General features: G+C 39.0%; 1 protein-coding gene across 5 annotated transcripts in view; it reads left to right on the top strand.

Moving 5' to 3' along the window:
• The window catches only part of SLC45A4 (solute carrier family 45 member 4), a 129391-nt gene extending 117504 nt beyond the window's left edge, over positions 1 to 11887 (top strand). For all 5 annotated transcript variants that reach the window (XM_067558335.1, XM_067558330.1, XM_067558331.1 and 2 more), the window contains 5 exons: positions 185 to 364; positions 1425 to 2500; positions 2588 to 2687; positions 3810 to 4021; positions 5196 to 11887. In XM_067558335.1, the coding sequence (XP_067414436.1) occupies positions 185 to 364; positions 1425 to 2500; positions 2588 to 2687; positions 3810 to 4021; positions 5196 to 5558 (1931 nt within the window). In that variant the 3' untranslated portion in view covers positions 5559 to 11887. The remainder of the gene's footprint in view (positions 1 to 184; positions 365 to 1424; positions 2501 to 2587; positions 2688 to 3809; positions 4022 to 5195) is intronic.
• Positions 11888 to 12454: the final 567 nt, after the last annotated feature.

Here is a 12454-nt window from a genome sequence, read left to right as displayed (position 1 = left end):
ACACATCTTCTGTCCCAGACCATGCAAATCGTGCCTACTGAATAAAATGGCCATTTTATTCAGTAAAGGAATGTTTCTAGTAAGTGTGTTGATTGCTTTTCTCTTAAGGAGGTTAACCTTGCTTTTGAGTAGTTTGCCCCTTTTGGATGGAATGCTTAAAGATTTCTTTTCTGTTTTTTCATAGGTCTGGCTATTGGAGATGTCCCAGACAAGCAGCCAATTGGCATAGTTCTCACAGTGCTTGGGGTAGTGGTATTGGATTTTTGTGCTGATGCAACAGAGGGGCCAATTCGGGCCTATTTACTGGATGTGGTGGACAGTGAAGAACAAGACATGGCACTCAACATCCATGCCTTTTCAGCTGGTATGCAATTCACTTATGTCTCTCCTGCCATTTTTGTATCTGCATGAAGTCGACAAGTCATTACCAAGTTGACTTTCACTGCAAGATTAGATGTAGATGTTCACTGAACATGCTCCTCATGTCTGTACTGCATCGTGGCCATCCTCCCACTAATCTGGGCGGTTGACACTCTATATGGAGAAAATGTCTAAGTGAACCTTGGCTGTGGCAAAATAATACTTGCAACTGGTGATAGGTTAGGGTGTCTATCGTAAGATTATTTGTATTACCAAAGCATTTAGAGGAGACCCAGTCAAGATCAGGGCCCTGGATCTACACCAGTGCAACTGAAAAGAAAACTGGTTTTGGTGTATGTTTCAAATGTATGGTAATGTACCAAGTTGATACTGTAACTTTCCTCAGAGATTTTAATATTAAAACTCTGTTTTTCCTATAGTTGTAAGTGAATCACATCATTAGAAATATGTGGGTTTAGGATAATTTTGAAATGATGTACTCTGGCAATTGTATCAACTTGTCATCACATGATAAAAAGCACAATACTAAGAACATTGGACTAACCGATCGCATATGGTCTTAGAATAGGAGTTTTGTCTAAAGCTGTAGTCTTAAAAAATGAGTTTTCAATTAAATCCATTTTGTGAGAATTTGCATGACAGAGAGGTAGAAGCTTCTTATTTCTTTAACCTCTTCCCATTGCAAGACAGAGTTCACTCCAGGCTGGAAATATATTTTAAATTGAAGCTGGGAAATCCAGATTTCCAGTGCACCACCATTTAAAATAATTCCTGGCAGTCCCAAAAATATTCTGCCTGTAATCAGAGACTCGTACTTCCCACGAAACAAGAAATTTCCTAAACTTGGTGATGGAAACTTTTACATGTCTAACTTTCTGAATCTATGTATTTCTAAATCACCATTGGGTGCTTTAGGTGAGATGTATTTCAAGGGAGAATTCAGTTTGGGATCACACTGTGGAGGGTCAGACTGAATATGACATCTTTATTTTCATGCAGCAAAATTGTAACTGATTTCTCCCCCCTCCCTCCCTCACCCCCAGGTCTTGGAGGAGCAATCGGCTATATGCTAGGAGGGCTGGACTGGATGCAGACCTTCTTGGGTGATCTTTTTAAATCTCAAGAACAAGTACTTTTCTTTTTTGCAGCCATTATTTTCTCCATCTCTGTTGCGCTTCACCTTTTTAGCATTGAAGAAGAGCAGTATAACCCTCAACAAGACAGAATTGAAGATGAAGCAGATACACTTTCTAGTGTTAAGCTCAGTGGCAGCCTTCCACCCCTGAATCGACTGAATGTAATTAACGAGGAAGATCCCTATGTGACCTCTGTGTACCCAGAGGAGGTTCAGTCAGAGCAGGACCTCAATATGGAATTCCTTGAGGTGGGCATTGTAAGAAGTAAGAGCGATTCTGTTCTGCACATGCCTGATGCTACTCTGGAAATTGAATCAGAGCTGCTTTTTCTACATGACATTGAGCCCTCCATATTTCAGGACCCTTCATATCCAAACACTCCCCTCAGCACCAGCCAGGAACTTCTGAAGTGCAAATTTAATCGCCTGTCTGCTTTCCTCAGGGAAAATGAAAAAGAGGAGGACATGTTGCTTGATAATCACTTGAATGAAGCCAAAGTCCCAAATGGCAATGGCTCCCTACCAAAAGATTTCCTCAATGGACATGCTAGGATTGGCATGAAGCAGTCTAGTACTTCAAACTCCATGCGCAGGCGAAGGCACATGTTCTATCGTCAGCCATCTTACACCTTCTCCTACTATGGCAAAATAGGTTCTCACCGCTATCGTGTCCGACGGGCCAATGCCATTGTCCTGATAAAGTCCTCCCGCAGCATGAATGATATCTATGACATGCAGAAGAGGCAGCGGCAGAGATACAGACACAGGAATCAGAGTGGCACAACAAACTCTAGTGGAGACACTGAGAGTGAAGAAGGGGAAACTGAAACCACTGTCCGACTTCTGTGGCTGTCCATGCTAAAAATGCCCAACGAGCTCCTGAGGCTTTGCCTTTGTCACCTCTTAACCTGGTTTTCCATTATTGCTGAAGCTGTGTTTTATACTGATTTCATGGGACAGGTCATCTTTAAAGGGGATCCCAAGGTGAGTAAATAAGCTGTGTTGTCAATGCAGAATTGCTCGTAATTCTTCTGTTTCGATTATAGTCTGTTAAATCTTTGTTTCATGCAGGGTGCTTCTAATTCTACTGAACTGCATGCCTACAATGCTGGAGTTCAGATGGGCTGCAGGGGCTTGGTCATTTATGCTGCTACAGCTGCTGTTTGCTCAGGTAAGACAGACTGCACACACAACCAATGAAGTATTTCTCATGAATCATGTAACTGGGTTGCTGCTAAGGCCATATATTCAATATTTTTTCAAAGTACAAATATAATTTTTTCTAGAAGACCTTCTAATCAATTCTTGCGAGGTTGAGGGAGGGGTAGTAGGACACTTGCAAATGCATTTCAGATGTTCTAATGGGAGTCTTAAGTTTTGGCTCCTCAAGAGTCTGTATGGGAAAGTAGCTTATCTGAACGGATCCCTTCTGATCGTTTAAAACATGAAACCACCTCTGAGGACATTTGTGGCCATTGGCCAGCCATCAGAAAACTAAAACTATGCCTACCAAAAACATAAATCGTATGTAAAAATGTTTAAAGACTGTTTGGTATATTTATAATTTTGCTTTTAAAAACATTCTGAGACATGAATCTGTGTTAAACCTCTCTGACCGATAAACACCCTATACATTTTGGAGCTACAATTTGCCCTTGAAATACACTGTATTACAGTGTATTAGGCATACTTTGATTCTGCCTTTTGCACCCCCACACTTGGGTGCATATGCGCACGTGAATTACAATTTAATATCCTTGCCTGAATAAAGAGACAGCCCCATGTCCATCCAGATGTCTAATTCTAAAATGCAAAGGGAAGTGTGTTGGCTCTGGGGTTGGATTATTTAATTATCAAAAGTATTTAATTTAGTAAAGATCTCTGAGTTAGGAACTGAATCTGTCCTGTGCTCGAAAAAGCTAGACATGGGAAATTCCCTTTAATAGAAAATGTTCGTTAATGCCATTGATCACATATAGTGGTATCATGATCCGTTGAATTGGAATCCTGCAACACCTGAATTCTAGTCCAATTCTACCACAGGCTTGATGTGTGGCCTTGGGCAAGTCACTTAACCTGTGTCTGTTTCCCATCTTTTAGATGGGGATAACATGTTCCTACTTTCTGGGTAGGTGGTGAAGATTAATCAGTGCTTGTACAACACTCTGAACCTATTAAAAAGTGCCACATAATCCTTAAATATTATGTCTTACTGAGGGACTGTGAGTATTGTAAAACTTAATTCAATAGATTAGTATTGTATGTTTTGATTTTTTATTTTAATTCTCTGCAGCCTTACTACAAAAATACTTGGACAACTATGACCTTAGCATAAGGGTGATCTACATTCTGGGCACACTGGGTTTTGCGATTGGTACTGCAGTGATGGCTATGTTCCCCAATGTGTACGTCGCTATGATAATGATCAGCACCATGGGAATAGTCTCTATGAGTATATCCTACTGTCCTTATGCGCTTTTAGGACAATACCATGATATTAAACAGGTATGTGAAATATTTAATTACAGCAGTTCGCTTAAACCTCTATATTTAAGGTTGTGAGTGACACAACAGATTTGCCACATCCACTTGCTTGGGATATATGCTTTGTTGGGACATCTCCCAGAGAAAAGATTTAGCCTCTGATAGTGAACAGCAATGACAGCTACTTAATCAGGACACAACTATCATAAACTCTGCTCATTGAGGACACGTTAGCTTGGTGCCAACTTGCTAAGTGGTGTACAAGGGGTTAAATGCATATGAAATAGAGTACAGGCCTTTTAATTAAAAAAGAGTGGTCAAATAATGATTAAAAGGAAAAACTGATACAACGAATACAGTCACTGCACTCATATTCATTATCTTAAGTCTTAACAAACCTTTTTGTTCAAAGGACCGGTCTCCTTAACTGGGAGGATAGGCTGTCTACAGAGATGTCCCATTTAAGCACCATCTGCTATATTGCAGATATGTTAGAGGCTCTGATAATAGTCTAGAGATACAACCACAGGTATCATAAGTGCAAAGATTCTGCTGGAAATCAGTCAGGACAACAGAAGTGCAGTCACTTTCACTTCCGGATTCTTAGTTCTGCTGTGTTTGGGCTTCAAACTGCACGGGGTAACTTGCTGAAGTAGGGTGACTAGATGCCCCAGTTTTTTAGAAGGACAGTCTAATATTCAGGTCTTTTTCTTATTCAGGCACCTATTACCTCCCATCCCCAGCCTGATTTTTCACCCTTGCTATCTGGTCACGCTATGTTGGACACATCTGTTTTCACTGACATTATGTTTAAAATCATGGAAAAGTTTTTATTGGTCAATTCATTTTAAAAAAAACTTCATTTGGAGCCAACTTTAAGATGGCAGTGTCCTGTAAACTGGAGGGATCAATAGCATGTCTGGTGTAAAATAAGCAGTAACTATTGCTCCAAAAGAACGTGTTCCAGCTGGCTGGTCAGTTCTTAATAGGAGCAGTGCGGCTAGTATTTTTATTGTTTCCTGGTACCATTTACTCTTCAAGCAGAAGTGAAAGTGTTGCCTGTTAACCATTCAGTGCTTCCCACTCTCCTTCTTGGGTAGAGAAATGTGTCCAGGAGGGGATGTGGTTCAGGAAGTCTAGGAAGATTGCTCATGCTTAGATGCCTGACTTCTGATGTGCATTCCTTGTTTTTCAGTATATTCACCACAGCCCTGGAAATTCAAAGCGAGGATTTGGCATAGACTGTGCTATCCTGTCATGCCAAGTTTACATCTCCCAGATCCTGGTGGCTTCCGCACTTGGTGGAGTGGTGGATGTAGTAGGCACAGTCCAGGTTATTCCAATGGTGGCATCAGTAGGATCCTTCCTGGGCTTTTTGACAGCTACATTCTTGGTGATTTACCCTGACGTATCAGAGGACCCCAAGGAAGAACAGAAAGGTCTGAGTCCTCCAGAGACCACCGAAAGCAATGGTGTGAATGCTGAGAAACCAACTACTATAAAGCTCACGCACAAAGAGGCTGCCTCATCAGAAGTGGAAAGCGAGTCAACAGTTTGAACTGGTCATTATTATTTATACACATTCCAAGCAGTTCAGGTGCATGAATGAGGACGTTGTTAAGGAAAAAATTCTGACTCTTCAATAGTTACTTGTTGCTTAAATTGCAGCAAAAAATGGCTATTTCATGCAAAAACATAGATGAAAATCTGTAGTCCTAGAATAGGTTTGAACAGGTAGCTATTATGCTGATTGCTTTCTCTATAATTTAGAAATTGCCACTTGTGAACACTTTTAAAATTAAGAATACACTTAGATTTCAAACATATATCTGCAGGTACATTGTTTGTTCTTGCATGTTTTTAAAATGTCATGACAGATTCACAGTGTATACAATTAGCAGTTTAGAAAAATTAAGGTTGCTTGCAAATTTTAGACTGTAATTGAAAACAAAAGCTATTCTGACCATGGCCTTCATTAATATTTTTGTCTGAACATTTCAGATCTTGCTAGTGTGATAGGTGAATCAAATGCATAGACACCTTTATCTTTTTTCCGTAGTCACAATATTTGGTTTGACAGCTACAATTTTTTGACATTAGTTTGTATTTCATCCTATTTTAGGTGGTGCAAATACTACCAAGTATTTTTCTTTACAATTACTTAGGTTTAAAAAAGCAATTACTACAGTTTGAGAATGTGCTGTCAGTTTTTATTCAAACCGTTCAACAAATCCGTTCCCAAATACTGCTTCTTGCCAGAAACTGATTGTATCGGGTGTGTGGTTTAGCTGCAGAAGTAGCAGCGGCTGGGAAGGTGATCAGCACTTGTAGTGAGTGCAGAATTTAATGAGTGTCATTGGAACATGCTGTGACAATTTTATCAGGGAGCTTTGTGTGATGAGTTTACTGGGGTTGGTTTTTCTTTTGGCATTTAAAGCTGATCATCTCATTTTGATGAAGCTACCATGGAGAAGGGAATTTCATTCAGTTGGCTTCATGGAATGGATCTGAGGGGAAGGAGGTTGATTGCACTTTTTATGATCCTTTAACCTTCTGTCTGGGAATCACAATAGTGGTTAGTCACAGTGCCGGTGAACTGAAGGCCTACCTCTGTAACTTTATGCCATAGTCTGGTTTATATAAGAACCTGTCAGACATAGTTTTGGTCCTTAAAATCCAATCCAAGAGCATGTAATGCAGTTCCTGTCCCTGTAGAGGAGTTGTATGGTGGAGCTCTTTTGAGCTGCTGTCCTGATTCCTTCAGCCTGACCTCTTAACCCTCTTACATAGTACTGGATTCAGGACATAGCTGCAGTGCAGAGAAACTTCCTGTGAAGAGTGATAGGAAAGATACTATTTTAAATTTAAATGTTTAACTGAATTTTTAGCAATGCCCAAATCCATGGGTATAACTCAGAGATGCAGTAGTCTTTTAAAGTGTCTTTATAAACAAAACCAACAGACTTCCATTCCTTTTTTATAAGAAGAGTTTGTAACTCTATTTACTCATTTCCACATGTAGTCGAAGAGGCTACTGCCAGTTCACCGGTTAAACAGACAAATCCAGACCACTGTTGTCATATTATTTCTGCTGCCTCAAACTCATTAAATCGTCGCAGAACTTTAAAATGCATGTCTGAATCATGCTGCAATATAGTTGCTCAAAAGCAAAGTTATATATATTTCAAAATGAAAAGCCGTGTTTAATTACTTGAATTGTAAGTGTATTTAAGAGAAAATATATATATGTTCTGGTGTAGTTGAAGCAAACAGGTCGTCTTGCCAATGTCATCGATAAATTACTGATGGCATCATATGTTTTCTTTTTAGCTGAAGGATTTTAGGCAATACCCAATTGTCGCCCTCTGACCGGAGTGAATATGCTATTTTTAGACTTGAGTGCTATGAAATTCCACCGAGTATACAGAATTGCACAGGACTTTTTTTTACGTGTCTCAAGAAAAAGAAGTCTCTTTTTTTTCTCTAGATGAATATTTTTATTAAAACATTTGTGAATTTTGTGTTCAGACAGGAGAATAATACTACTGAAGCAGTGAAGACCTTATTGAAGAAATCAGTTGAGAAATATCTCTAACTGAACTTTTGGAGTGTTTTATCATCTCTATCTATTCTGGTAGTGTTCACATATAACAAATGCAGTGTTGCATTTTACCATAAAACTGGCATTCCTCTAAAATACAAACCTAATTAGACGCTTTTAAAGTTTGGTGTTAATATTTTATTTTTAAATACTCTAAGGATTCTGCCTTTTTATTAAATGGACAGAGTCAGTAGTTCTGACACATACAATCAAGATTTAAAGTCACCATTGCATGTGGGATTTGTCTGTCAGCTTAAAAATATGAATCTTATTTGAATACCAATCTGGACCTTTTTCCTCTTGACAGATATGTTTCACAGAATGTTGTTTAAATCAGCATTACTCCATATAGTGCCGCCAATGTGTAACACTGACATCAACTGCTGACCGTATAGCCTTGAAAAAAGTGGTTAGCTGCCTCTTGCTATTCAGCCAACAGAGGGATCCTAACACTTTGCTTTATGGAGCTGGGCACATGCACACTTACTTTTTCTTCTCTCTCCCACACTCTCTATAATAGGGAGGGGAAGTTTTGATTGTGGTTTGGAGCTCGTTTTCAGATCCAGAGGATTTCAATCAGGTCAGGTGAAATTTTGGGCTGGTCAGCCTTTACCAAGCTTTTTCCCTAAGAATTGGAGACTAGAATATCCATATTTTGTGGTGGGAAAGCCTTGTTCAGATTATCACATTAAAATAGAAAATAGTTGTACTACTTTGTAGCCTGCAATCCTACTGCGCCGCAGCAAAGTGAAGATCCTAGGGAAACAATTATTCAGTGGAAACATACTGTCTGCATCTTGCTGGCAATACTTCATGTTTGGGTAGCTCTGCCCAGACCTCCAAAGCTCTTCTCAAAGACTTGTAACCAAAGTAGCTCGTTCTGTAGCTTAGCCAATTTAAGAAGCCTAAAGAAGTTAAGATGCTTTTCTTCAGTTTTGGACTTGGAAAAGTTGTTTCCTAGTGATGTTTATCTGAGGTTTTTAATTCTAGAGCTCTTTGATTTCGAGAGATTCCCTTTCTAGCCCGGGGAGGTAACAGTCCTGTAGTTCTAAATGTATCCCATACCTTATCTTCAACTGCAAAGAGATTATTACTTTGATGGGCTCGACTAGTGTAACCTTAAAGTGTAATCACCTTATTTCTTATTGCAGAAATGAAGGGAGGAAAAAGCTGTTGGGGCTTTCTAACTTCCTGGTGACTATAAATACTATTTGGGTTTATCAATATTACTACTTAGTCCACTTCATTTTCTGTATGCCATCTCTTAAGATGCATACTGCAGCAGGTTTAAGTTTTGGTCGTTTAATTCTTTCTGTAGTTCTCTATACTATATAGTTTGTTATATCCTCTGATAAAAATCTGTGTGTTTCTTGATAACACTTGACAGCTTCAGGTTCACATTCTTACAAGGTTAAATAAGTTGAAGTGTCTCTGTGTGTGAGCCCTCAGTTTCCTAGGCAGCATGTCTGGCATTATGCTGTGTAAAGTTAGAGAGGCTTGAGCGTAACTATTTTGAAAGTTATAAAATTGAATTTGCTCCCTTGATTTCTCATAGTCTAATTGTATTTGAAGCAAGCTGCTCATTAAGAAGGATTTAAAAAACCAGTAATTTTTCTTAGGAATGTTTTCCTCCCATTACTCAAATTATTTGCATGGAGATGTATTACCTAAATAACCTTTTTAATCATTTTAAGCTGCTTTGTATTTGACCCATTCTCAGCCAACAGTCAGTTCAGGACAACTGTTCTGGAAAGGCATGTATCTTTCCTCACCAAGGAGTAAAAGAAGCAATTGGAAGAGAAACAATAAATCCAGTGCAAGTTACAGCTCTCTGAATCAGTTTGTGCTTTTTGGCCTATGGCACTTGGGCCTGTTTGTAACATACAGAACATTCCCCACCTCAGAAGTCTGACAAGCAGGGACTCTCTGATCTTAGTCTCCTGATACTGAGAAGCAGAATTTCCCCATCACTAGCCCCAGTTTTATGAGTGACTTTCACTATGGAAATTCTGACTGTCCAATTAAAGGATGAAACATGCTGAACGTTCCCCAGGAAGCTAATTTTTAAAAGGGCGTGGATACTAGAGCAAGGGATTCTCACTCTTCTCTTCCCTCCTCTAGTATGAATGCCTCCAACCCAGAAGATTTTCAGTAACTATATGGCAGAGGTGGCAGTTTGTCAAGTACATAGTTCAAATGTATCACTAGAATCCATATACCTGATCTGATTGTTGCTGATCTAAGACATGCTCCAAAGTCTGCTGAAGTCAATGGAAGGACTTTGGCTCCAGCAGACCTTAGATTGGGCTCTTAGTCCCCATTTGCAGCTCTCTGGATTAAGGCTAAACTTACAAATGTGAGAAAGAGGAAGTTAAATTGTATTGCTGGAGACAGCAGAAGCACAGATGGCTGGCTCCCTCCTTGAAACGTATTTTGATAGTCAAGATTATTTTTGGTCAACATTTCTGCATTTTTCCTAACTGCAATTTAATGTGGGCAAGTGGTTTGGTTGCTTGACATGCTGTGATTCAATACCTGGTTTTACCTGTAGTTCAGTCACTGAAAGTTTTAAATTATATTTTAGGTTGGGCCAAAATATCCTTGGTGGTGGTATGCTCTCTTTGACATTGTACTTAAGTAATGTTGTTTTTCACTTGAGTTCTTCCAGTTTTCCCCACTTCTTAGTCTGCTGCAGAAGAAGCTAAGCTATAAAATATATATATCCTGTTTAAGAAACACCTGCATGGAACTCCAAGCATCTGAAGTATCTGTTGTGTAAGAGCAATTGTTGGTTTTTATTTGCAGCGGTCTTTTCCGTGTTTTCTATTGATAGGCCAAATAAATGTAATGCACGCCAAATGTTGCACATAAATAGTATCGATAACTGTGTGTAAGAAATACCAAATTTTATTTTTCCTTAAGATGATTATTATGGCTACAGATAGTCCTTGAGCTTAAATCACCGTGCTGCAAGTTTGTAAATTTGCATTGAAAAGGGTTATTCTCCAAGAATAAGCTACCCAAAGTTTTTTGATTCACATGTTGCATCCAGAATAAGCATACTGCAAATGCATCTTCTACTAGCTCAAATGTTGAACTGTTTTTTATTTTAAAAGATTTTTCACTTTAGTGAGAGGAAATTGTATCAGAGAATAATGAAAGGACTGCATTCTCTTTTCATGATGTCACTAACATGTGACTTCAATCAGTCAGGGCAGAAAGGTACCACCATTGAGATGCTTGGGTTTGCTGCTGATTAAATTAAAAAGGATTTCCTGTAAGATTGATTTGAATTTCTAGACCTGAGCAACCCTCAGATTTGTCTTTTAAGCTTGCCTTTCCATGTGCAAACTGTTGCGTTGGACCCTAGGAAGACAAATAGCTTTGATTTGTTTGATGCACAGGAGACTGAAAACCTGTTGCATCATACAGCATCTCGATTAACCCACTGGCAGTTGGAGCTGTGCCTTCTGATGCCGGCAGTACACACAGACTTCTTGTAGTCTTGCTGTCAGTGTAACAACTGTAACCAAACAAATGTTTTCCCAGCAAATATTGGCACCCTAATACAAATACATGGGCCCGCCAGTGCAAACTTGCATAAGAAAGGACCCACTGCATGAGTTCACATTTGATGAACTCTGGCTCCTTTCATTTACATTTTAAAATCACATTTAAAGATCTAAGAATGTAGTTCTGCAACACTAGCCATTTAGCTTTATTGAGTTAATACCCAGCAGTGCCAGATTATTTCCAATTTGTACGTAGTAGAACAAATCCCAGATGGAATGAACTCTGAACAGATCGGTGATTCCTAATTTTTCTTTCTGATGTAACATGGACACTAAACCCTTTTGGTAGCCAAATGACTAGCTTATTGAAAATGCCTCATATTAATAGAAATCTGCATATAGGCACCTCATAATGAAAAAAAATATTTGGTTCCATTGTGAACTGGCCATATGACAACTACTTTTTTATCAACTTATTAAGTTGGGGCACTATAACAGCTCTTGCTGAGTTTAGCAATGTTTATAAGCGTGTGTTAAACACATAATGTTGTTTTTATGAGGAAAAAGGGATAAAGAAAAGCAATGTCACAGATGAATGTGTTTGCGTAGACGGCATACCGTTTTTATTTCTACACTGTTGAGCTTATTTTCTGTTTTTAAGGTAGAAATTTGTTGCATGAGAAACTTTTACTGTGTTCTGCACTTTCTGTTCTTTGTATAATCTCAATTTTTTTCATTTATGCATAGAAAATAAAAGGATTTAGAAATACTGTACTCCACATTGCATTGTGTTCCAATCTGTTGTTCTACAATTCAATCTTAATAAACAGTTAAGTAATACACAAACTCTGTGTTCCAGTGCGTGGTGTCTGAAGCCTAAGTTCAAGGGCCACTGCTGTCCTTGACAGTGCATGTCTGGTGTAGATCCTAGCCATGTGTTCTGGATAGGACACCTCACTAGTGAATGAGGTGTGACTTGGATTCAGGAGTGAGCCAAGTATTCTTGCCCTCTGACATTAACTTTCTGTCCTGTCGCTGGCAAGTCATTTAGCCATCCTTCTTCACGTTCCTCAACAGTCGAATGAAAATAATATTCATCTACCTGTCAAGGTTTGAGAGTCTTAATTAAATGTTTCTAAAACATTTGGTAAGTACAGAGTATTGTATATCAGTCCTCGGCAGTTCTCCAGAAATGGTTATACCCTTCACAAACTCTTGTGACATTCAGGCATGTTACAGCGAGGAATGTTAGAAGGTACAATCTGTTAGACACCAAACCCAGCCTGGAGAGTAGTAAACATACACAAACTCCGAATGGCTGGTCTTCCCCTTTTGGACTGA

Source organism: Emydura macquarii, unplaced genomic scaffold (assembly GCF_026122565.2).
Source record: "Emydura macquarii macquarii isolate MOO-44397 ecotype Brisbane River unplaced genomic scaffold, CSIRO-AGI_Emac_v2 contig_1947, whole genome shotgun sequence".
NCBI lineage: Eukaryota > Metazoa > Chordata > Testudines > Chelidae > Emydura > Emydura macquarii.
Note: the sequence above shows the minus strand (reverse complement) of the source record. Positions and strands in the feature narration are given on the sequence as shown.